We start from the raw sequence: 26,347 nt of genomic DNA, 5'->3' as shown, positions 1-26,347 counted from the left end.
AATCTGTATGTTGGCGCTTTCATAAAAGCTCAATCCATCCTGTCAGACAGACGCCTTTTTGGTCTTCAGGGACACAAGCAAGGCTTGTTTTAATATTTGGAGAATACGATCAGTCTGTGGCTCTCCTAATATTATTTGACTCCTGTTTTTCTGGGACAAATCCCCTCTGGTCCTTATGTATAATGTGGGAACAGGCACATCGATTTAATCTAATTCCGGCATATGTATGAAGTGCAGGCGAGATGTAAGGTACATTGGGACATTACTTTTGGACTTATCCTCATAAACAGGGTTTCTGGAAGAAAATATGACTTCGCCTATCTATGACAACTGGAGCACATCTTCCTTTGCAAGTTCAAGGTTTCTTATTTGATGAAGTGTGGGAATATGCCTTTAATACAAACTATACTAGAATCTGGGGAAGAAAGTTTTTATTAGCAGCAAAAAAATGCATACTGCAAAATATGCTCTACCGTACACCTACACACAAGCTCTCACACTAACATGCTCTACCGGACACCTACACACAAGCTCTCACACTAACATGCTCTACCGTACACCTACACACAAGCTCTCACACTAACATGCTCTACCGTACACCTACACACGAGTTCTCACACTAACATGCTCTACCGTACACCTACACACGAGCTCTCACACTAACATGCTCTACCGTACACCTACACACAAGCTCTCACACTAACATGCTCTACCGGACACCTACACACGAGTTCTCACACTAACATGCTCTACCGTACACCTACACACGAGTTCTCACACTAACATGCTCTACCGTACACCTACACACAAGCTCTCACACTAACATGCTCTACCGGACACCTACACATGAGCTCTCACACTAACATGCTCTACTATACACCTACACACAAGCTCTCACACTAACATGCTCTACCACACACACACACAAACTTTCACTCTCACATGCTTTATCACAAACACAAGCTTTCATTCTCTTACCCCTTTCCCTGGCTCCTATTCTCGCATACATAAATGCACACCCAGGTTCCCATTTTCACTCATATACAAAAACACCCAGGCTCCCATTCTCACCCCTCACACAAACACTCCCAGGCTCCCATTTTAATCCATACACACACTCAGGCTCCCATTCTCACCCACATACATACACACCCAGGCTCCTATTCTCACTCCCCCCCCTACACACACTCACACCCAGGCTCTCATTTTCACCCACACACATGGGGCCTTTTCATTAGGTACAGCCAAACTCCTACTTCCGCCACGACAGGGATGGGATCCTGTGACGGCACTGCTGCTGTGGCCCCTCTTCCGCTGTCAGACAGCCCTGGTTGGGTGGGCCTGAGCCCAAAGTGGGTGGGCCATGGCCCACCCAGTCCCACTTGTGGCCATGCCACTGAAGTAATATTATTATTGTCAATTTTATTAATGATGTTTGTCTTATGTGGTTACACTGGATTGCATATGGAAAGCTGCGAGCCGCTTCAGGCTAATGCATATAAATAAATGAGTATTCATTATATTGCCTGGTGCTGTGCAGAGCAAACAATATCAGATAAATCCCTACAGTACTGTTCTGATGTTTAAACTCAATAAAAATAATGAAACATAGTATGGGGAAGGAACCTCTTCCAGCCTCCTAGCCAGCATTTTAGCTAATGACATCATGAAGTAACATCGATATTGGCCCACAGGAGCCACACTGGAAGGCGATTACTCCCTACCATACCTACACTATTGGAATTACTGTGTCCGGCAGCAATTCTCCTGCAAACATGATATTCAACATTTTTACCAATCTAGGGGCCAAGGTGTCTGCCCGTATCTCATAGCATGCCCCCATGGAGCCTCTCTCCTATTTCATTACCTCCCGTGGGCAGCCTGCCCATTCTAACTGCATCCTCGCTCCCCAGGTCAACTCCAAAGTATTACAAAATATCCTCCACCCCCCTTTATTGATCCTGAGATATGAGGCTTACGGTAAAAAGAAGCATCACATTCACTTATGCCCTTTGACGATGGCTGCGGCATCCCAGGCTTCCTGAGTCTGAAATAAAGCTTTTAAGAGCCTTGAATACCTCTTATTATTCCTTTATTCCTCAATGCCAGCAGCACTCTGTAACACATGACCCCGAAGAGCTTCCTTGCTCAAGATTAAGCAGCAGGGTTAGGACTGGAGCCTGGGTCTCTGTTTGGCTCGCCCCATGCTCTCACCACCAATACACATCAGTGACTCTTACTCAGAAAACACACACATGGATGTCACCCAATGACACAGACCCACACTTAGGTTTCTCTTTCTGACTACGGAATGCCTCCCAAACAATTTAAGTTAAAACTATGCAATTTCACTTTACAAGGACTGAAACTCACGGGGAGCAGCAAACCTCACGACGGGAGAGAATAACCTTCAGGACGCCTGCTCTCCTACCTTTTCCGGCTTTGCTAGGGTCCCCTCACAGGCCGATCTGATCAGCTCTTGGGCCTTGCCGGTGTTGTCCTCCTTGTAAGCTGCCTTAATGTTTTCTAGCAGAGGGGACTGCGGGATGGAGACACTACCCAGCGTGGACGGCTTGCCTCCCATGTCCGCAGTACCTTAGAAATAAAACATCACAATTACTTACTGTTTGGGCAGCTCTGCCTTCCTAATAATAGCCAAAGTCACCCCCTGATGGGCAGGAGATTTCAGTGACAAGTCAACTTCTATTTTTAGACTCCTTCAAATTAGCCCCCAGCTTGTGGTACCGGTGGCTCTAATGAAGCCTCAGGGTATCGGAGGATGCATTTCCATGGGACCTTAACAATGCCTCAAGCTTGTGCCCGGTGCAGAGCCCAACAGGTGAGCACACCTAGCAAAGCAGGCTACTTGAGTATTTCAATAGAATACCATCAACACCACAGGTTAACCCGAAAAACAGAAAATATGCCATGCTGGGTCAGACTAAGGTCCATCAAGCTTTCCCCAGCAGTGACCAGTCTGGGTCACAAGTAGCTGTATTTCCGATTACTCATTCTCTGGGATATTGCTCACTCACTGGCTTTCCCTAGTCTACCTGACTAATGCGTTACAGACCTTCCCTCCAGGAACTTGTTCAAACCCTGCTATACGCTCGTCGCTTTGATCACATCCTCTGGCAACAGATTCCACAGCTTGATTGTGCACCGAGTGAAAAAAAAAGGACTTTCTACATTTGATTTAAACCTGCGGGTTGTTAGGTTCAGTATTTTCTGAAAGTGTAAATAACGGTCCTTTATTTAGCCGTTCTGCCCCACTCATGATTTTATAGGCTTCTCATGTCCCCTCTCTCAGCCGTCTCTCCTTTCTAACCTGCGCAGCCTCTCATCATGAAGGAGTTGTGCCATCCCCTTAATCTTTTTTTGTCACCCTCTTCTGGATCTTTTCTAGTTCTGCTGTACCTTTTTTGAGATGGGTGAACAAAACTGCCCGCATTGCTGAAAGAGCCAGATTTTCAAAAGTACGTGTGAGGCACAAATGCCTGCGCAGAGATTTATAAGGGCGGGGAGCAGCGCAGTTTATAAAATACTGATTATTTCTGCCTTGAAAGCATATACAGAAAATTGTACTGCAGCAGCAAATGTACTTTCACTACCCACTTTATAAAGATATGCGCGTCTATTTTATGCACCTAACAGGCAGGTATTTAGAAACGTATGCACATGTACTTGGAATCATCAGTTCGACAATACCTTCACCAGTTCACCTACAGCCTCATCCCTGATCCCTACCAGTTGAGCACCCAAACACTGCAGTGAGAAGAAAAGTTGGATTTCAGCTGCACGACAATTAGCAAACAAGTTTAATAATGTCTGCATGTACACCGCTTAGTGCACCCTGCCCTGGAATGCCCCTAGATGTGTGTGCCTGCATGGGATACTGCAGGCACACACATACATGCATCCATGCTACTCACACACAACCTCTGTGCAACTCTCTGAAGACCATCTCCAGTCGCACCAAGGCTCGAAAGAGAGGCAATATACTATTTTCCTTTTTATTCTCTATTCCTTTTTGAATCATTCCTAACCTTCTGCTTGCTTTTTTGACTGCCATCAGCGACAGTACCAGAGGCAACCCTAGCACCAGAATATTTGAATCCGTGCTTATGATAGTGCCAGCAGGTGATTGGAGCTCACAGACTGTGTCCCACCGCTGCAACTTGCTGTGTGCCTCTCCCCTTCTTAACATCTTCCCCCAAAGTTTCAGTTTCATATTTGTGGTGCCCTTCTCTGCACCATTTGGTAACCCCCCCAAATAGCTGCACTTCATTTGTATCCCAGAGGCAGCAGCATCACTTTCCACTCGGTGCCTAAGAACATAAGAAATTGCCACGCTGAGTCAGACCAAGGGTCCATCAAGCCCAGCATCCTATTTCCAACAGAGGCCAAACCAGGCCACCAGAACCTGGCAATTACCCAAACACTAAGAAGATCCCATGCTACTGATGCAATTAATAGCAGTGGCTATTCCCTAAGTAAACTTGATTAATAGCCTTAATGGTCTTCTCCTCCAAGAACTTATCCAAACCTTTTTTGAACCCAGCTACACTAACTGCACTAACCACATCCTCTGGCAACAAATTCCAGAGCTTTATTGTGCGTTGAGTGAAAAATAATTTTCTCCGATTAGTCTTAAATGTGCTACGTGCTAACTTCATGGAGTGCCCCCTAGTCCTTCTATTATTTGAAAGTGTAAATAACCGATTCACATCTACCCGTTCAAGACCTAGATGCACTTTGGGACAGAGATTACATGAAAGCTGCTGCGTAAAGTGAAACCCCACATCTTTCCAGCCTACAATTCACAGGAGAAAAATCAGTTTGTTTTTTTTTTCAAAGCTATGCATTTGTAAGGCATGCACTACCCAAACCTGGAAGTAAGCACACGGCAGAAACGCAGGCCATTACCTTGCAGCTGATTCCAGTATGTAATAGCTTCCAAAAATGGGTTACTCAGATTATTTCATTACTTTCACCTCCAGGAGCAAACTGAAGGGAGGAAAGGGTCTCCGTGCAGTCCAGGACCCACTACACTGCTCCTGCTGCCAATCCATGAATATTCCTTAGGAATCAGAGAGGCAATGTGCACAAATCACAAATGCCTTCCATCTGCCCAGCTTTATTGCAGGAAACTCTTAAGGTCTAATTTAAAAAAAAAAAAAATTCTTTTTCAATCAAGCACACAACCTGGAATAAATCCTGTCCTTAGTCTGTTGCTTACAACAGAATGAGGAGCAACTTTTGGTCACATTATAAAAATAAAATGTTTTCTTCACGAAACCCTAGCACAGAGCAAAAAATCTATAATTGGCAGTAAATATCCTTGAATAATGCAAGGTCTGAGTTACCAATACATTCTGACTCACGCTCTGAATGAATTATTAAACACAACCCAAGTCGCTGAGATATCCTAGATGGCTCCAGAGGTTCGAGCCATTAAATCCTTGCCAGGACAGGCTTCTGCTGAGCTCCTGAAGGACGAACAGCAGCAGGAGTCAGAAGGTTCAACTCATGTCAGGGAAAGCTCTTTGCTCCGAGTCCCGTTAAAAGCTGCTTGTGTGTTAATAAGGTCCCCTGCGCCTCTCTGTAAGTGAACTACAGTGCGTCCTGAGGGATAGTCAAGTCCATGGGAATAGGATGGGAAGGCTGGAGCTGTTCCAGCCTGTATCCAGATGGTAAAGGAAAGCACTATAGATCAATTATAAAATCCATTATAAAGCTCCTTTGGGATTCCAGTTCAACTAGAACCTGCCTGGTACAGCACCATGAGCCTTCAATTCAGGTCTCTCCCTTGTTTTTATCTCATCCTCCAACTTACCAAGCCCATGCAGTGATGGTTCTAGGCCACTGGATCCCTCCAGAATGTGGTAACGTGGACCCCAGGTCTGGCCAGCAGACGTGGACTTCCTCCCACAAGGGGATGGCAAGTGCTGCCTCTGCAGCATCCCCAGAGACCTGGTCTGGGAATCAAACCCAGGTCCTTCTGCCCGACGGCGCACATCGTTCACCACTGAGCCAGTAAAAATCATCGTTTGTTTTTAAATGTTAACTTATGATAAAAGAAAGCGGTCACCGGCTGGAACGGAATAATGCTGGCGGAGGAGGGATTGTGCCCCTGTAGGGCAGAATTCATTCCACAGGTTACAATTCGAAATTCGTGCACTCTCCCAGCGTTCAGGTGCATTCATCACCAATGTCCACGAAACGCAAGAGAACTCAGCTTACAAGCGATGAAGAGGCAGGAGCTTTCCAGAAGAAGAATCCACTTTGGCGGGTAGTTTATAAGGACTTCAGTAGGTACTGAACGGGAGGACTCCATCGGGGGACAAACTATGAGGGCAATTTTCAAAATCATGTGGGTAGGTATGAAGTCCATTCGCAGTCCCCCCCATATACTTTGCACCAGCAGAGGGGCTATACCTGCTCTTTGAGCACGGATGTTTCTTTCCTGAAAAATAATGTGCAACATTTTGAAAATGCAAAACTAATCAGGCTGTTGCCTCCCCTGACCTAACTCCGCCTCTGATCTGGCAGGTAAAAGCAGGCCTGCTGTTGATCCCTGTACAGGGTGGGTAATTTGCAGATAGCCTAATTACCCAGCTAAATGACTTTTGTAAAACTGTCCTCCTCGTGCACTTTTTGTGGCACAATCTGACACTTTACACCAGCGAGACTCCTGTGCACGTTTCACTCCATCACAGGTGCGCAGAGCCTCTGTGACCTGCAGTGCATCACACACACAGCTGGTGCAGAGCCCGGAACATATGAAGCACACGTGACGGTGAAATGGTTTGCAATGTGCACAAACCCAGATTACTGTCACAAGGTAAGGATCAGTCAGAAACAGCCACATCTGCTGCACCTCTGGCATAATACTGGCCGTATTTTTACTTCGGCAGTCAGTCAGAGAAACGGAGAATGGAAGTTCTGACTGTCACTACAAAACTAAGATTGGCAAGAAGGTAAGAGTGCATGGTCAGTTCTGCCCGAAGAGCAGCCCTGGTCTTCTCCCTGAGATAATGGATCCTGGCAGCACGAGTGGCTGGGCTGAAAGCTCAGTCAGAGGAGCTGGGGTGGATGGGGGCCGGCAGCTCCTCTTCCAGTAAAACGATTCCCTCCTGTCTCACTCACCATGGGCCCCTTTCCTTCTGTCTCTCTCTCTTTTTTATCCTGTTGTTTCCTAAAATGATTGCCCAGGGGTCTCGGGACCCCACCGCCGAGCCGTGACTCGGGTCTTCAGTGCCGCTCTGTGCTCGTTTTTATCCCGGGGGCTGAACCGCATTGCCTCTTGCGAGCAGCCACACTTAAGGTGAGCAATGGCTCCATGTCACCGGCGCAGGCTGAGCCAGTCCTCATTTTACCTCATGGCATCTCCGGAATTCGGGGTTCCAAGTCCAACTTCTCAGAGGAAACGCAAAGGCTGCAAGATGGCAGGTGACACAGGCTAAAGCCAGGACTGGATCAGGGTGTCCAGATGACATGGAACCACAGGTGTGTCACTGCTGCAGCACCGCGGCCAAACCAAGGAGCGAAACCTCTCTCACCTCATTTGTCCCGAAGCTTGCTTAGGATTTCAAGCTTTGTGACATGATTTAAAAAAAAAAAAAAGCATTTTGAAAGTTGAGTAAGGAAGGTGTAAATATCAACATTTTTAGATGTTTATTTGCATTCACAGCACCTGCTACATTTGGGAACTATCTTTGCTAAAACAGAAGAGGGAAAAATCCAAAAACACTGCCTCTTATCACACAGCCGAGTTCAGGAACCACCGCTATCTGTGTTCAGATGCTGGGGAGGAAGGAGAAAGCGCACGAAATGCAGGACCCCCAACTTTTATCCAGTGCGAGAAAAGCGTCTGAAATGAGAACGCTCGAGGGAAGCGAAAGCAAAAAAGTGTCAGAACTGCCTGAGCTCATTGGGTGCGCAGACGGCCCCAGACATTTCTGCGTCGCCTGCTTGGGTTACATTCTCTTCTTATTGCACGCGGTGCGGCTATAAAAGCATTTCCCACAAATCCCTGCTGCTCTTTCAGAAACTGGGAAGCCTTTTCTATGAATCATGAAAGTGAAACATAAGCTCCTGCCCGGGGGGGGGGGGGGGGGGGGGTCGCTTATTTCACTGAATGCACCTAAGAGTCAAAGTTCAAATACCTTTAAAATTCAATTCTAAATCCAGCAGAATAAGAACATGGTCAGAAGAAAGCAGCGACAATCAGTTCTACAGTTAAGTTCCCTTCTATGAAAACAGAGCATTTCGTTTGCTAAACGCCCACCTCCAGTTTGACAAAATATTGCTCCAACTCATTTTCATTTTTTGCCTAAATGTGAGCAACTGCAACCAAAAGTCAGAAGAGGGCAGAAGCGCAATTACCTGCTCATAATTTCTCTCACTCCCCACAGATCATCCCAGCAAACCGCAGGGGATGGCCTGGAAGCAGACGCCACGTCCTCGCTGGGGCTCTAGCCTGGCTATGACTTGGGGATTTATCACTTTGCCGCTTGTGCTGCGTCCGCTGCAGTGAGACACAGGACAGCTCCTAAGTTACTCCAGCAGCCCCCAGGCTCCATGTCCCTCTCAGGCTGCGTCCAAGCCTCTCTGTCTGAAACCAACACCGGTATTTTAGCCTAGATGGCACTTTCTCACTCCCTGTCCCACGGCAGTGAAATCGAACCGGCCTCCTCCTCTGCCAAGCAACTGGGCAGGAGGGAGCAGAAGGTTGGGGGATCCAGGGGTACCTCAGAGGCCGGCTCCTTGGGAGGTTCCGTGTGACCCGGAATGAGCCGTGTCAGATCAATTTCAGTCTTTTTCTGCATCGGACTTTAGAGATGAGTAGCCCGATGGCTCAGTGAGCCGGGTTCAGATCACGGTTCTGGCACAGCCCCGGGGGGGGGGGGGGGGGGGGGGAATGAGACCCAGCAGCCATCGTGCCAGAAGCAGCTCCTCCTGGCAGGCTCACCAAGAGACTGGAAGCAGCACGTCTCAGCCAGTGAGCGGTCACGGTAATGTTTGGGCTGGATAGGGGGATGGGGGGTAGGGGAGAGAAAATGTAAAACGACCCCCTCCCCCATACACACAGCAGCAGCAGCATGGTCACGGCCTTCCCCCAGGAAAGAGCAGATGGCAAAATGCTTTTAGGTCACTGAGGATCCAGTGCCATGACCTTGAGAAGCGAAGTGACAGAACACAGGGAAACGGCCCAGGGGTGCACAAAATACTTAGAAAACCTGGGCCAGTATTTCTAATATAACTCATGGGGAGGAGGGGTTTGGCTTCTTTGCTCATTTTGTTTGTTTGTTTTCTTTGGGTATAGTTTGCCTTTTTGCTTCTTATAACATTTGTTCTTCTGCCTTAGGATTTTACTTGTATGTGTTTTCTTATTTAATCTGTAACCCTCTCTTCCCCCTCCCCCCGGGCCGAGGCCCTCCATGGCTCTCTTGTGCCAGGGGTCCACCTCAGCAGGTCTCTGCCAGCCTGGGCCCCCGCGGAGCGACCGATCAGAAAAGACTCCGTGAAACAGCTGAAACGGCAAAATAACCCAGGAGGACTCATTCTAAATCCCGGTAAATTTCACCGACATAAAGGAGACTTGTACATATTCCATCTTGCTTATGAATTACTGGTGTTCTCGTGAATACTGCAGGAGCATTTGCAAAATCAGCAAAGAAAGAACTGCAGATACTTTCAAAAGGGGAAGCGCTCAGGCTGAGCCAAACCACGGATGGAAATCATCAACAGAGCCAAGCAGAGCTGAAATCACCCGTGCGACTTCTCAGTTTGGGCTCTCGGTGCATTTCCTCTGCTTTGTAATCAACCCTTCCGGTCAGTCCTGTGCCGGAACTCATTGTCTTGCAGATGCCACCTGGCAAGTCTCCTGCCCAGAGTGCAAGGAGGTCGACGGGGTCAACATTCACAGAAGGCTAAGTGCCTGAGCATCCTAAGACTAAGGTCCCTATGTTTAGGCTTCTTTACTCGCCCCGACCTGACGCCCACCCACTTTTCAGGTTCTTAGCAGATCTGGGTACCTAACTGGATCTTTTGCGAGTAAAAAAAACCTCAGTGAATGAGACCCAAAGAGACGCCCCAGGGTCTTACACAGGCGAAAGTAGAGCTGGGAACAAAACTGAGATGCAGGGATTTGAAGTGTCCTGCCCAGAGCCAGACAGGGAATCACAGCAGACCCTGGGTCTAGCTCTTACAGCTTTACTTAACAAGAAAGAAGGAAATTAAATCTCTCCTCGTTAGCTACAAAACATTACTGCGCTGCTCGCTGCACGAAATGCATTCAGAAATAAAGCTGTAAAAATGCAGCAGACGGGCCAGCCCCGTGCATCAGAGGAGGACCCGGGATTGATCCTGCTCCGAGTCCCGGTCGTCACGTAGTGCTGATACCCAGTGGCTGGGCAGAGGGCTCAGGAAGGGGTCCTGATGTGTGCTATGAAGGAAGGCTCCTGGTGCCAGGATCCCAGCCCTGGTTCCAAGCTGGAAGGAGAAAGGAGGAAATGTTTGGGTCCAAAAATCCATCTCTATTACTCATTTATTTGAATTGTATTCTGCATTTATTAATCATGTTCACGGTGAACCTGGAAGATGTGGTAGGCCAGATTGACAAACTGAAGAGTAGTAAATCACCTGGACCGGATGATGTACATCCCAGGGTTCTGAAAACTAAAAAAGTGAAATTTCAGACCTATTTTAGTTAATTGTAACCTATCATTAAAATCATCCGTTGTACCTGAAGACTGGAGGGTGGCCAATGTAACCCCGATATTTAAAAAGGGCTCCAGGAGTGATCCTGGAAACTATAGACCAGTGAGCCTGACTTCAGTGGTGGGAAAAATAGTGGAAACTGTTATAAAGAATAAAATTGCAAAACATTTAGATAGAATTGGTTTAATGGAACACAGTCAACATGGATTTACCCAAGGGAAGTCTTGCCTCACAAATCTCCTACATTTTTTTTTAAGGTGTTAATAAACATGTGGACAAAGGTGAACCGGTAGATGTGGTGTATTTGGATTCTCAGAAGGCGTTTGACAAAGTCCCACATGAGAGGCTTCTAAGAAAACTAAAAAGTCATGGGATAGGAGGCGGTGTCCTTTCGTGGATTACAAACTGGTTAAAAGACAGGAAACAGAGTAGGATTAAATGGTCAATTTTCTCAGTGAAGAGATGTAAACAGTGGAGTGCCTCAGGGATCTGAACTTGGATCGGTGCTTTTCAATATATTTATAAATGATCTGGAAAGGAATAAGATGAGTGAGGTTATCAAATCTGCAGATGATACAAAATTATTCAGAGTAGTTAAATCACAAGCGAATTGTGATACATTACAGGAGGATCTTGCAAGACTGGAAGATTGGGCATCCAAATGGCAGATGAAATTTAATGTGGACAAGTGCAAGGTATTGCATATAGGGAAACATAACCCTTGCTGTAGTTACACAATGTTAGGTTCCATATTAGGAGCTACCACCCAGGAAAAAGATCTAGGCGTTATAGTGGATAACACATTGAAATCGTCGGTTCAGTGTGCTGCAGCAGTCAAAAAAGCAAACAGAATGTTAGGAATTATTAGGAAGGGAATGGTTAATAGAACGGAAAATGTCATAATGCCTCTGTATCGCTCCATGGTGAGACCCCACCTTGAATACTGTGTACAATTCTGGTCGCCGCATCTCAAAAAAGATATAGTTGCACTGGAGAAGGTACAGAGAAGGGAGACCAAAATGATAAAGGGGATGGAACAGCTCCCCTATGAGGAAAGGCTAAAGAGGTTAGGACTTTTCAGCTTGGAGAAGAGACGGCTGAGGGGGGATATGATAGAGGTGTTTAAAATCATGAGAGGTCTAGAACGGGTAGATGTGAATCGGTTATTTACTCCTTCAGATAAGGACTAGGGGGCACTCCATGAAGAGCGAGCGCTCAGTGCAGGGCTGAGAAGATTGGATCCTGGCCCACCCTTTTCATTACAGACCACAGGTGTGGCTTTCTTCACAGCGATGCCAGACAGATCAATACTTCCCGCTCTCGCCTTCCTCTTCTGCTTTTACTGAAAAGGAAGCGGTGGGGATGAAACTAAGATGCCGTCACCAGGAGTCTGACAGGCACGGAGCTTGCAACTTGACTTTCATTTCCACTTCTGCATTGTCCTTCATACAAAGGCCCTGCCAATTCAATTTGCAGATTCAGAATCAAGACAATGCACTGAACGGCAATTTGCACCTTTGCTTCCAAAGTATTACACCGAGTGGTGAAATGCACAGTAATATGTGAGGGCAACCTTCAAAGGCAGTGTTTTCTGCTTTTCTGTACAACTTTTTGGGGGGCTCACAAACGTGAGCGGGCTGGGCTGCACATTTCTTTTTTTTACATTTGGGGTGAATAACTAATAGCCTCGTTAACGTGCATTTGCATGTGATGAGCGCTGTTAGTTTCGCCGCGCCTATCTCCTTAAAGCATGTGCGTCCAACGCTCGGCTGTGCACACAGTTTTGCTTCGGCCCCTTTGCTTTTTAGAAAATCCCACCTGTCGGGGGTCTTAGGTGCGCTCACGATCTTTCCTTTCAGCCACGGAAGTGAGACACAGAGCTTTCGGGAATTCCTTGCCCCAGTGGATGCATTCACAGCCTAATCTCCAGATCTTTTATGATTTAAAGACCTGCTTGTTCCGCCAGACTTTGAAGGGCTATGGTCCCCTTTTCATATGTTCTAGAAATGCTGACCTATAGGAGATATTTATTACTGCTTTTATTATTTATTGTGATTTATCTGCTTGTTTTACTACAGATTAATGTATGCACTACATGATTTGACTATTGAATTAGAAGTCATGGATTGTAACACACTGACTGCTCACTGTTGTGGTTAGAGCAGCAGAAAGAGAATCAGGGAAGTCAGGATTCAAATTTCGCTGCTGCTCCCTGTCACCTTCAGAAAGTCACTTCACCCTCCATTGCCTCAGATACAAAATAAGGGACTGATTTTCAAAAGCATTTACACACTTAAAGCTCGGTTTTACCATGTAAATGCACTTTACCTGTGTAAGAAGGCTTTTGAAAATTGCTTCAATAGATGCCATTGAATTGTCCATAGGATTTACCTGTGCAAGTGCACTTAATGCGGGTAAATTGCTTTTGAAAATCACAATAGTATGTTACGTTTGCACGCACGACGCCTTTGAAAATTCACCTGTTAGATGGCGAGTCCTCTGGGGACAGTGCCTAAATGCAAGTTGCCCTGAGGTATCAATGAAAAGGCAGGAGCTAAATCCAAATAAATAAATATTATTACATGCGTGACTTCCCTTTGAAAATTAGGCGCACACATCTATAAAACATCTTCTCTACAGTTCCTTTCAAGGTCCATCCCCGAAATTCACAGAGGGGGGCTGTTTGAAAATGTCCCCATCATGCGGTGCTCGTTCAGGGCCTAAACAGGTGAGCCGAATCCGATTTCAGCACTCACAGCGCAATCCCTGGGAAAGCAGAGGCTCGTTCTTAACCTGGAACCCTGTCCGAGCAGCCTCTGCTCCGGTCAGAAGGGATAAGCCTTGGCCTCTTTTCTTCTACTATTAAATCTACAATTTCCAGTCCATTTCCTCATCCACTTCTCGAGATGCTCTCTTTTGTCAGGAGTGTTATTTTAATTTTGTTCAGCAAGTACCTGGTGCGCGTCTCCTGTGGACAGACCATGTTTTTATTTTGTTTGAACTGAAAACTTCTGTGCCTCTATAAACTCAAAGCCATAAACACAGTACGAGGAGTACATTTAATTTAGAAGATTTTAGTGATAGCTGGGACCTTACAAATGATTGCACCGATAACTTATTTGCAAGCGAGAAAAGTGGGATTCATCTTTAGCCTGTACTTATGATAAAGTGGCCCCTCTTAAAGTTACTATAAAGCTGGCTCCCAGATTTAGGACAGCCCCAGTAAAATTGAGATGGGGGATCAGGAAGGTACAGAGAAGATGGTGGAAAGATGATGATGAACTTAAAAAAGAAAGATTTATATACGAACAAGTTACAGTAATATAAATTTGCTTTTCAGCATGCAAAATTGCAATAATTTTACTGCTTTAAATTGTCCTTGTGAATTGTTTTCTAGGGTAAAACAACTTGTTAGTAAACCTGAAAAGAAATGGAAATGCCAACCTATTGTGAAAAGGTTTCTAACTACTTTAATAATAAGACTTTATTTATTCATTCATTCATTCTTATAGACCGCTCACACAGAGAAACCCTGACCTCTGTGGTGTACAACTTATCAAAATCTGACAATAAAATAAATCGTTCATAAGACTGCCACCCACAAGCTGAGATCATGGAGTAAACAGGGTATCCCTCCTCAATGAAGATGATGGTCCCCATTTAACTACAAGGTACAAACAGTACCATCTAAAGCAGAGGTGTACCTAGAGTATTTGGCACCCCCCCCCCTCCCATCCAATATATAATTTTAAAATTTCCTAAACATCTATAAAATATTTCAAAACAGCAGACGCATCAAACATCACCCAATAATTAAATAAGGATTTTAAAAATATCCCGTTCTGTTGTTTTGAGGAATAGTGATTTTCTGCTTTTCCACCGCATACAGAATCTGGCTTGTGGTTTCCAGTTCGGTTTTTGCCTCTGTGTGTGTGTGTGTGTGTGTTGGCATGTGTGTATGTGTGTGTGTGTGTGTTGGCATGTGTGTGTGTGTGTGTTGGCATGTGTGTATGTGTGTGTGTTGGCATGTGTGTGTGTGTGTGTTGGCATGTGTGTATGTGTGTGTGTGTGTTGGCATGTGTGTGTGTGTGTGTGTGTGTGTGTATGTGAGAGAGACACAGAGGAAGAGTGTGTGAGAAAGGTACAGAGAAAGCGTGTGTCTCTCACACATACACATGCTCCCTCTGGGGTGGATTTTAAAAGGGTTACGCGCGCCGAGCCTATTTTGCATAGGCTCGGCGATGCACGCAAGCCCCACAGGACGCGCGTATGTCCCGGGGCTTGAAATAGGGGGCGCGTGGCCAGAGACCTCCGAAGGCCTGCTAGGCTGGGGGATCGCGCCCCAGCACTCGGTCAGCCCGCACAACCTACGCCTGCCCAGAGGCAGGCGCAACTTAAATAATAAAGGTAGGGGGGATTTAGGTAGGGCTGGGGGGGATGAAAGGAAAGTTCCCTCTGAGGCCGCTCCGATTTCAGAGCGGCCTCGGAGGGAACGGGGAAAGCCATCGGGGCTCCCCTAGGGCTCGGCGCGCGCAAGGTGCACAAGTGTGCACCCCCTTACGTGTGCCGACCACAGATTTTATAACATGCGCGCGGCCTTCCATGATAAACAGAGAACGGTTTTATCATGGAAGGTCTTTATATCAGGTGTATCCCAGGGGCCTGCCTTGTCGTTTGCATTATTTAATGTTATTTCTATCCCCTGGGAGAGCTGTTAACTGCTTTAGCTGTTACTTATTTTATTTATGTGGTCAACATTCAGATTTGTATTCCCTGTGAAGCTACTGGAGAACCCCCAATGTCAGGATTTCAGAGCCGTTTTCAATCAATCACTCAGACTGCAAGGACTTTGCCGGCTTCCATTAGAATGGCAGCGGTCTCAGCGTAGGTTTTTGGGGATTACACATAAATTGTTGTAATTGGAAATGTCTTGTAGATTTAAAAAAAGACATTGCTTAAACAAGTTCCTGTCTGAGAACGGAGATCATCGGGACACAATTTATGAGCTATTCCTGATTTGTGCAAATACAGACTGAAGGGACCCACTCCCAAGCATTTTCTTATGCAGCTCCTGTTACCTGGAATGCTCTGCCTGCAACATTCAGGGAGGAGGTTAATTAATAGATTTTAGGAAAATGCTTTTATTTTAGGCAGGCTTTTCAGTAAGAGACAAAGCTACTTTTGTTGCGGATCTTATGGTCAGGTGTTGTGAAATGCTGTTTATTTTGTGGTTTTATTCATTTTAATTGTGTTTGTTAACAATTGTTTTTATTTGTAAAGTGATTATGAATGTTGATGTTGTGGTCTGCTCTGAACATTTGTATGGAGGAAGTGGAATACAAGAATAAATCAATGAATCAAAAAGAAGCTATTTGTGTCTTCCTGCTGGACTCAGCCCTCGCTGGAGTGGAGCTCTGTGTGCATCTCTCAGTTCTGCCCGTTTCCTGCTCCTATTTACAGAGGTGGCGGGGCTCACCACAAGCACCTGCAGCTATCTACCCTGGCTGTGCAGCTACTTTTGATCAGTTTGCACAGTGGTCTGTTTTCAAAAAATCAAAGCTAAAATCCTCAGCTTTGTAGTCCTTTGCTCGCCCCTCCTTTCATTCCAGCATCATCAACATCTAAAAAGCAGCTTTCCCAGGAGCAGCAGGAGAGCTCCGCCGGCCACTCTAAATATTGCGGTGGCATAGAAACCAACAGTGGGGAAAGACCACCAGGTTCTGTCCATTTAGTCTCCTTACTGCAGCACCTCAGACCCTGCTTGATCTCCAGCCTGACCCTAGATTCCCCACTGCTCTGATTTTTATTGCAAGCATAAAACTTCCAGGCATGTGCTTTAACTCGTTTTCCTTTTCTTTCCTCATCATTCTCTGCCTCACCCTCCTCCCCAGACTGCATGCCCAGGAGGCCCGAGTACTGGAGGGACAGGCTGCTCTGAGACGCACCCCAAGGGTCACCTTCCCTGGGTCTCAACCCACCCACTCAAGCCTAACCAGACCCGACGGACAGGGGCCTGAGCCTGGCTCCAGCCTACAGCCTGAGCTCAAGGACCTATCTGCTTTCGTCTTTCAAAACAGATCACAGAAAGCAGCGCACAATCAAGCTGTGGGATCTGTTGCCAGAGGACGCGGTCAAGGCGACGAATATAGCGGAGATTAAAAGAGGTCTGGACATTATTAGCCAGGTAGACTAGAAAGCTTCTGCTATCCCTGGGAGTGAGCAGTCGGAATTAGATTTACTTTTTGGGATCTGCCAGGTACCTGCGACCTGGATTGGCCACCGTCAGAGACAGGATGCTGGGCTCGATGGACTTTGGGCAGTGCTAGGTTTACTTTTGGCATCTTTTGTGGGGCATCTTAAAGCTGACATAGCTGAGGGCCTCAGCAAGCCTTAGTCCAGCTCTGGTGATGGGTACAAGGTCTTGGGTTTAGCTGAGGTCTCAACTATGTCATCACTTTGCAGATTTTTTTTTTTAATGACTTGAGCCTTAAAATGTAAACTTCCATCTGAATATTTCTAAAGATTAATTTAATTTAAAGCTATTGTATTCAGGAGGGACAGAAGCAGTTCTGTGGAGGGGGCTGAGCATCCCTTGACAGGTCTGTGAAGAAACAGCACTGACTGTGTTTGCTTTCCCTCCCATCCTCTTTCGCCCCCTTTTCTGGGTGGTTTACGATTGCCACGGCATCTGATTTTCCCTGGTGGTGTCCTATGCAGGGATTATGAAGGCCTGAGCTTGCTTAAGCTTCCAAGATTTAACGAGGTCAGGTTATCCCAAGCCAGTGCTGCTGGAGCACCTGTGTGCAAGGGCAAAATACTGGTGCAAGAGGCTCAACTGTACCATGAGCAAGCATTGTATGAAAGAAGGGGAGAGCTACAAAGATATTTTTCTTGTCAACAGAAACACAAACTTGCAACACCGCTTTGCAAAAAGCATGTCATAGTTACGATTCTGAAAGCTTAAAGACACAGCAGGCTACATAAGGCAATAAATACAAAAGTTCTTTAGTTACCATCCTGCAGGTCCATCTTGCCCCCTCTGGATGCCTCCGCACCCACACACCAGTACATTCTGGGGTTTGGATGTCGATCCTCGCAAAGTCAAACTTCTATCGCTTTCACCTGGGAAGACAGGGGGTCATAATTGCCATCTGTCCTGCAAGAGAAAACACAGCAAAATGTGAGGCTTGCAGATCAGTTGTGTGGGAGGCTCTGCTGCCTCGCCTGCAGGCACCCAACTGGAATCAGACACGAGCGCTGAGCAAAAGAGAAGCCAAGTGGAACCAGCAGGAAGGGAGGAGCGCAATAGTCTCATCTGCAGGGCAACTGAATGCCTTTTCAGGTGGTGGGGGGAGGGGATACCACAACCAAGCTCCACTCCCATTCCACACTTACAGTTAATGTCATTCTCTCTTACATACATTCTTCATGTAAATCAATATATAATTATTCATTCCCGGACCAACCAATAAAATGCTTAATGCTAAAAAAAAAAAATCAGACATAGTGCTGAAGGAGAAAAGGATAAAAACATCATTACTAATAGGAGTGTCAGCATTAAGTGACTATTCTGTCCTATGTATGCAGAGACTGAAGAACATCGAGTACTAAGAGATGTAATTAGAAAATGACTGAAACCTTCTAAGCTCACCTCACTATGTTGCCTGTATATATTAGAGTGCGCGAGCTTCAGAAAATGGCAGCTTGGCACAGTGCAAGAGTTAAGAAGAGCATTAGCTGTAAATCTGAGAGACTGAGATCATGCTCTGCAGACCCTGGCTTATCAGTGAGGTTCACTCTTGTCATTGTATGTGCAAGACAAACCCAATATAAATCCTCTACCTCCAGTTCTGTAAATATATATGCTGTATCCAAAGGAAGACACACACACACCTAACAACGGGGACAAAAAGGATATTTTCCCCTACATCTCACCTTACAAACATCTGGTGTCATTCAAGCAACAAACACAAACTTCCTCCATTACCAGGAACATTGTGAAATACAAAAAAAAACAAACAAACAAAAAAAAAACCCAACCCACACACTCAGCACATATGGAGCAAACCTGCCATACCACAGCAGCACTAACTGACAGGATTCCAAAAGCAAGAACTGGAAATATTACACCGGGCCCTGGAACACCAATACACCTTCTGCACAAGACTACTACATATCCCTGCTCACTAGCAGAATAACCCAGCTCAGTCTCACCAAAAATAATCTGGTCCCAAAAAGCTAACCAAAGGCTCCACACTGCTCTCTAGCCTCACCAGCAGTGATGCAGACAGGAATTCATCACTCCAGCAACCAGCAGTATAATTACTCACTCAACACAAAATCAAAGACTACATAAAACTAGCCTTAGTACTTAAAAGCTAACAGAATAAAATAAAAAATAAAACCATCAGGCTCCAGGCAGAAAACCATTAAAAAGAAAACGTTTTAAGTTTCTTCCAAAATTGAACAATATGAGATTCTTGCTTTAAAAAGAATGAACATGTATTCCACAACGGAGGCCCAACGATGGAGAAGATGTGATTCCAAGCAACCTGCATATACAGTTCTTTAAAAGAAGGAAGAGAGCGTAGATGATGTTCTCTAGAAAGTAATGACCGAGATGGAGAAGAATGAGAAACGGAATAAATAGGATGGACACGCTAAACTCCAGCCCTAGACACCTCTCCCTCAGCCAGTCAACCTCCTACCCCAGACCCCCCTCCCTCCCCAGCCAGTCTCCAGCCCCCAGGGGCATGGAACACTGCATCCACAGCCCACCCTGGGGATCGATCCAGCGACCTGCTGCATGGCAATGCACAGCGCCGATATCGCCTTCAGACCGATGCAATATAGTGCGCGTGGTCGAACGCACTGCTTAACACGCGCTTGGACGCAGGTTTTGGACGCACCGGACACATTTTTACCCTCCAAAATCAATGCCAGTCCCGGAGCAGGTGTTAATTCTTGAGGAGCCCCTAAAGTTAACAGAAAAGCAGAAAATACTGCTTTTCTGTTCCTTTATTCGGTTCCTCTGACAATATCCTGGCGATATTACGTCTGGGAAACAGAAAAAAGGAGTAAGGACAAAAAAAAAAAAGTCAACAGTGGTTTGACGCTCAATTAATGAGCGTCCATTTTCCTAACCCGCACTGACAGCCACCTCTGCTGGGCACCCTCTGTGCCTCCTTTTTACCATGGCAGCCCAATTAAGTATTACATCGGGCGCCCTGGAGACGTGGATTGGCACGCGTTAGGAGAGCGAGCAATCAATCATGAGCACCCATTTTCCGCGCCTGTTTCGGAGCGCGACACACCTTTCAGTACAAGCTGGTTTTGATTCCCATTTTTTACCCTCTCCTGTTCTGCAATTGCCACCGACTACCCAAACATTGTTACAGTTTGGGTTTAAAGCAGCACTGCTTCCAGGCTACTCCTGGCGTCCACCACCCTCTTGGCAAACAAGAATTTTCTCGTATTTCCTCCGAGTCTCCATCCTTCAACTACACACCTTGAACCCGACGGGCACCGGGAAAGTGCACAGAAAAGCAGTAAAAACTGCTTTTCTGTGCACCCTCTGACTTAATATCATGGCGATATTAAGTCGGAGGTCCCGAAAGTTACCATAAGTAGAAAAAAAAATAAAAATATGAAGTCGGCCTGCGGCTCGAAAACCAGACGCTCAATTTTGCCGGCGTCCGGTTTCCAAACCCGTGTCTGTCAGTGGGCTCAAGAACCAATTGAACGTTGGCTGTCAAACCCGCTGACAGCTGCCGCTCCGGTCCAATAGGAGGCGCTAGGGATGCGCAAGTGTCCCTAGCGCCTCCTTTTACCTGTTTTTACCGCTGGGCCTAATTTGCATACTGAATCGCACGCACAGGAGAGTGGCCTGTTCGCCCACTCTCCCACGGACTTTACTGTATCGGCCCATATGTATGCTACTTTGCAAACATGTCAAATTTTCATGCCAATAAAGTTATCTGAATCCAAACTTGAGACTTTGTCCTGCTTTTCCCAGATCTGGTTCTGCTCCATTCCCTGCGAGTGTGTGACCTGATGTGTGAACCTCTGGTGGTGAAGGAACCTACAGTCTGAAAATAAATCCAATTTAGAACAGACACAGGGCTGGAGCACTCAGGCAGGGGGCTGGAAGGATGCAAGACTCAGAGTTAACCAAGAAGATGGTGCTACAAGTGGTGAATAGAGGAGATGACTGGTGCTCTCCTTAATCACTGTCTGCATCCTTACCACTCCCAGCAAATAAACCTTCACGTCATGGAGATCAAGGTGACACTCCTCTGTCACCTTTCCATGTCAGACCACTGCATCAATGACTGGGAAACTCTGAACTATCCGAGAAGCAAGGACATTTACAATTAAAATGATCAAAACACTTTGAAACATACACAAAGGGACTTAATAGGGACACTGCTTTCCTCACTCAGTACCAGGCACAGTCCTCGTGTTCCTCAGTATTCTCACTTCTGCTAACATCACCCTCACCCTCCCACACACAGTTATCCTTTTAGTTTACAGCTCTAGAGGCAAAGCATCACATTTGTAGCCAGGGCTGGATTTAGGCACAGGCAACACAGGCACTCTTAGCGCGTTCCACAATGAGCTGAAGAAGGGGACTCAGCTCTCAGTGCAATGAGAAAGGTGTAACAGGTTAAACAAGATGGGTGCAAGTGTGCTGGCAGCCTACTGCATCGATGGGGAACAGTACCTGGCAAAACCTCATCACAGCTGCGCCTTTGCTCCCAAAACAAGTTTCCTGCCAGTCCATTCAGTCAAAGCCTCTTCCGTACAGGACCACGGACAGATAGCCAAGGTGATGCTAACAGGCGCTTTCACCTCAGCAGAAAATGTGCCAGGCAAGAGGCTGTCCTAAGCCACGTTTTCTGTTTGGGGAACCTGCAACCAGGTGCTGACCCGCAGCCCGCTCAAAAGACGTCCCTGCACGCGGAGGAAGTCAGAAAACCAGTTCTAGAAATCAGTTCCCTTCCTTTCTGAACAGAACTGGTCTGCTGATGGGAAGGGCAAACCTGGGCGATCGTCCAAAGCTGGCACCGTTTTTCCCTGACCTTCAGGTTAACTGCAGCAATCCTCAGAAATCCTCAGCCCCCGTCTCTCTCTCCGCCAATGGAGCTGCTGAGTTCAGCGTCTCAAGACGCTTCACAGCTTTTGGACTTGCTGTGCACCCGGGTTCCCCTTTTCTACTCTCTGTTTCAATAGCTGCACAGAAAAAAATGAGCAGATCTGACTGACTGACACTTTCAGGACAGCCTGCTTATAATTTATTCAACAACAAATCTGATATTACTACCAGGCAAATTATTTTAGCTCAGGCTAAAATTTTATTCTATTTCAGAGAGTGCAGTCTACTCTCAAAAAATGATGACCATGTATTTATTTAAAACACTTATTTTCTGCCTATGGCGGTTCCGCTGTGCTAAACAGATTACAATATAAAGTAAACATATAAAACAGTGCAATTAAGACTAAGTCACACCTATCTGACATACCCCCTATATTAAGCCTCCTGGAAAAATAAAGTCTTCAATTGTTTGTGAAACAGGAAAATATCATCTAAACCTTGTATGGCTTCAGCCAGCTCCATAATGAGGGTCCTAATGTAGAAAAGGCCATTTCCTGGTTTCATCTGAATGCCAAGATTTAACAGAGGGAATGGATGATGACCCTTTCCCCCCCGATTATAAACAGTAAATAATAAAGACAAATAGGACGGACTTAAAACTCAATACAAGAGCTTTAAACTGAATACATTATTGAACCAGGAGTTAATGCAGTTGCTCCTGTGTTTACCCGTAAAACAAGGCGGGCGGCACACTTCTGAAGAACTTGAGAGAAAGTCAACAGAAAGGGATTTACAGTAATCCAGCGCAGTAAAGCTTGGACAACCAGGGCTGTGCTTATACCAAAATGGGGAGCTGAAACTGACACCCTTTGAAGGGCCGCACTTGCTCTGGTGTACTCTAGCAGCACAAGTCACGTGCACCAGTTTGGGCATAAGCAAGCACATTGCACACTGAGACGCACCCCCAACAGAGTAAAAGTTACCTGTCCTGGCTAACATGTCTGCCAATCTCTGCATTAAAAGAGCTCAAGGCAGTGTGACAACACCCAGTCCTCCTCAGCACGGTCTCTGGTCCCGGAACCCAATCTGGAAGCAGGCAAGCTAGCCAGAAGCGAGCAGACCCACTGATGAAAGCCGCCGTGCACCGTGCAGCTCCACTGATGCTCTCGATGAATTCCTCACCGAGGGTCCTGCAAGAGTTCTGTGTGCTTTTAACCCCCTACCCCACCCCAAGAAAGATCCGGCGCTCTGTAAATCGCCTTAGGACCTCGGCTGGAAGTTCTGCGAAACTCAAGAGCAGTCCAAGGCGTGACTGTGGCCAAGCAAAGCAGACGATGGATCCAGCCCTGGACTGACCATTAAGCAAAATTGTGCACAGGGCACCAAGGGAAGGTGGGCACCACTGAGTGTTGAAAAATTTCATTTTTTTCAGTTTCCTCCTAGTTCTAAGTAACATAGAAATGACGACAGAGAAGGACCCATCTAGGCAGACCATCCAGCCTGCCCAGCAAGCTTCCCATGGTAGTATCTGCCACGCCGTGCAGGTGACCCCCATGTATCAGACAGTGCTACTTGTCAAGCTTTGCTTATGGACTTGGCCGTAGAAGCAGTCCTGTGCTTTTTCCTTAATGACTGTAAAAAAAAGCCATGGCTGGTGCTGGTTGTCCCTGAATCCAAATTCCTCTTTCCCTCCATCCCCCACCTTAGGGCACGAGTTGGCCTTAATCCGGCCCTGAATGGGTCACATCGCAGACAAATATGGTCTGTGCCCACTCACAGGTGGACTAGACTTGATAAATCTCTCAAATACTGAAGCTATCCAGTGGCTCGGAGATCGGAATCAAACCTCTAGTATGTGCGCACTTGCATTAAACCAGAAGTACACAGCATTCATAAAAGAGTTTCACAGGGAGTGGCGGAAGGGCAGCTGGCATGCTCTGCGCTTCCTTGGCTCTCTCGCCACTGAAAAGCAGATGTCCCCCGAGCATGCCTGTGTATCACTCCTGAGCAGCAGACCAGCCCTTGGTGATACACAGGAGTGATGCGCAGGCATGCTCCCCCGAGCATGCCTGCGCATCAGAGCAGCAGGCTCCTCCTGCATCTCCTGGGGACACATCACACCTGCCTCCCAGGCACATCCTGGGTGCCGCCTTTCATCAGGTTCACCAGGGAGGGGGCCCTGGCTGAATGCAGAGATTCAACCTCTGAGCAGGCAGCCTGGGAACCTGGGCTGCACGGCCCCTGACCCCCCCACCACTTTTGACTATTTTGCTGTACATCCTGCCGAGGGCCCGATCTCAGTCTCTGCCACCACCTGTCAGGCCCGGGACCTTCAGAACCGGTTTGAGTAGAGGCAGAGCCAGATGTTGGGTCCTCGCTGCCAGGGAAATGTTTAGGCTCAGCTGTGCCCCCTGGGAACCAAGTTCATCAATGGCCCACACAGGAAATCCCTCAGCCCAGAAGCAACGCAATGCAAAAGGGGAATTCTGTCAGGCAAAGGGAAAATCCTTTTCATGTCCTTCAGAGGGCGGGATTTTCTGCTGAGATTTCTGACTGGGAAGGCAGGGAACATTTTGCAAACCCAGCGCCAAGGGCCAGAAAGCCAGGGAGCCTGCAGCAGGCACTGAATGCGCAGGGATTGCATTTCCTGTAACTTCTGGAAGGGAAACCATTGTTGCAGGACAAAAAAACCAAACAAACAAACCCGAGCAAAGGAAGAGCTGGAAACTTCCACCGAACTCTCCCTTCCTGCTCAGCCCGGGTTCCGACTGCGCTGCAAGCGCAAAGGAGCAGAGGGAAAATGCCGGCTCCAAAGTGCCCCCTGAAGCCTGGAGCAGGAGGAGAGGTTCCGGCTCGCTGAGCCCATTTTCTCTCCCAGAAGCTGCGCTGCGCTTTCTTCCCCTTCCTGACAGAGTCGCAGGTTCCATCGCCGGACGGAAGCGGCGCCATTTCCCGGGGGGGGTCCCCCTCCCCTCCCTTCCCCCAGCCCGACAGTGAGGGAGGGCGCGCTCCCCTCCTCCCCCCGAGCCCCGGCCGCGTCCCCGCTCCACTCCTCACCTGCTCTCCGCCGCCCTCCGCAGGCCCAGACCGCGCAAGGACGAAGGGGCGGGGGAGGGAGGCGCTCGGAGCTTATTCCTCACTTCCTCAATCCTGAAAGGCGGGAATGGCCGACGGTGTCAGAAGCAACCGCTTCCACATCCTGGTCCCACAGCCCACGGACAGGCACAGGGACAGAACCACGGCCAGCCCGTGACACGGCTACACACACACTCACACTGTCACACACAGAGACAGAACCACGGCCAGCCCGTGACCCTGCTGCACTCTCACTTCCACACACACGGACAGAGAGACAGACACTCACACTGTCACACACACACGGACAGACACTCACACTGTCACACACACAGAGCCAGAACCACGGGCAGCCCCTGACACCGCTACACTCTCACTTACACACACACACACACACACACACACACACACACAGAGAGACAGACACTCACACTGTCACACACACAGAGCCAGAACCTCGGGCAGCCCCTGACACCGCTACACTCTCACTTACACACACACACACACACACACACACACACAGAGAGACAGACACTCACACTGTCACACACACACGGACAGGCACTCACACTGTCACACACACAGAGCCAGAACCACGGGCAGCCCCTGACACCGCTACACTCTCACTTACACACACACACACAGAGAGACAGACACTCACACTGTCACACACACAGAGCCAGAACCTCGGGCAGCCCCTGACACCGCTACACTCTCACTTACACACACACACACACACACACACAGAGAGACAGACACTCACACTGTCACACACACACGGACAGGCACTCACACTGTCACACACACAGAACCAGAACCACAGCCAGCCCCTGACACTGCTGCACTCTCACTTCCACACACACACACAGAGAGACAGACACTCACACTGTCACACACACAGAGCCAGAACCTCGGGCAGCCCCTGACACCGCTACACTCTCACTTACACACACACACACACACACACACACAGAGACAGACACTCACACTGTCACACACACACGGACAGGCACTCACACTGTCACACACACAGAGCCAGAACCACGGGCAGCCCCTGACACCGCTACACTCTCACTTACACACACACAGACACTCACACTGTCACACACACACGGACAGGCACTCACACTGTCACACACACAGAACCAGAACCACGGCCAGCCCCTGACACCGCTACACTCTCACTTCCACACACACACACACAGAGACAGACACTCACACTGTCACACACACACGGACAGGCACTCACACTGTCACACACACAGAACCAGAACCACGGCCAGCCCCTGACACTGCTGCACTCTCACTTCCACACACACACACAGAGAGACAGACACTCACACTGTCACACACACAGAGCCAGAACCACGGGCAGCCCCTGACACCGCTACACTCTCACTTACACACACACACACACACACACACAGAGACAGACACTCACACTGTCACACA

The 26,347-nt window shown here is 47.5% G+C and overlaps 1 protein-coding gene across 23 annotated transcripts in view; it reads right to left on the bottom strand.

Annotated features, from left to right (window-relative positions):
• The window catches only part of LRRK1 (leucine rich repeat kinase 1), a 195,782-nt gene extending 170,782 nt beyond the window's left edge, over nt 1-25,000 (bottom strand). For 21 of the 23 annotated variants that reach the window (XR_003852414.1, XR_003852404.1, XR_003852406.1 and 18 more), the window contains exons 1-3: nt 24,878-25,000; nt 17,739-17,881; nt 2,432-2,595 (exon numbers count right to left, since the gene is read on the bottom strand). Coding sequence is in view for 6 of the 23 variants with exons in the window: in XM_029575179.1 (XP_029431039.1) it covers nt 2,432-2,595; nt 17,739-17,796 (222 nt within the window). In the remaining 17 variants the exon portion in view is untranslated. Of the gene's footprint in view, nt 1-2,431; nt 2,596-17,738; nt 17,882-24,524; nt 24,770-24,877 lie in introns of those variants that run through there. The other 2 variants (XM_029575180.1, XM_029575184.1) reach the window with 2 other exon arrangements.
• Between the last annotated feature and the right edge of the window lie 1,347 nt (nt 25,001-26,347).

The sequence above is a fragment of the Rhinatrema bivittatum genome, chromosome 13 (genome assembly GCF_901001135.1).
Source record: "Rhinatrema bivittatum chromosome 13, aRhiBiv1.1, whole genome shotgun sequence".
In the NCBI taxonomy this organism is placed as follows: domain Eukaryota; kingdom Metazoa; phylum Chordata; class Amphibia; order Gymnophiona; family Rhinatrematidae; genus Rhinatrema; species Rhinatrema bivittatum.
The sequence above is the reverse complement of the archived record's forward strand: the minus strand, read 5'-3'. Positions and strand labels throughout refer to the sequence as shown.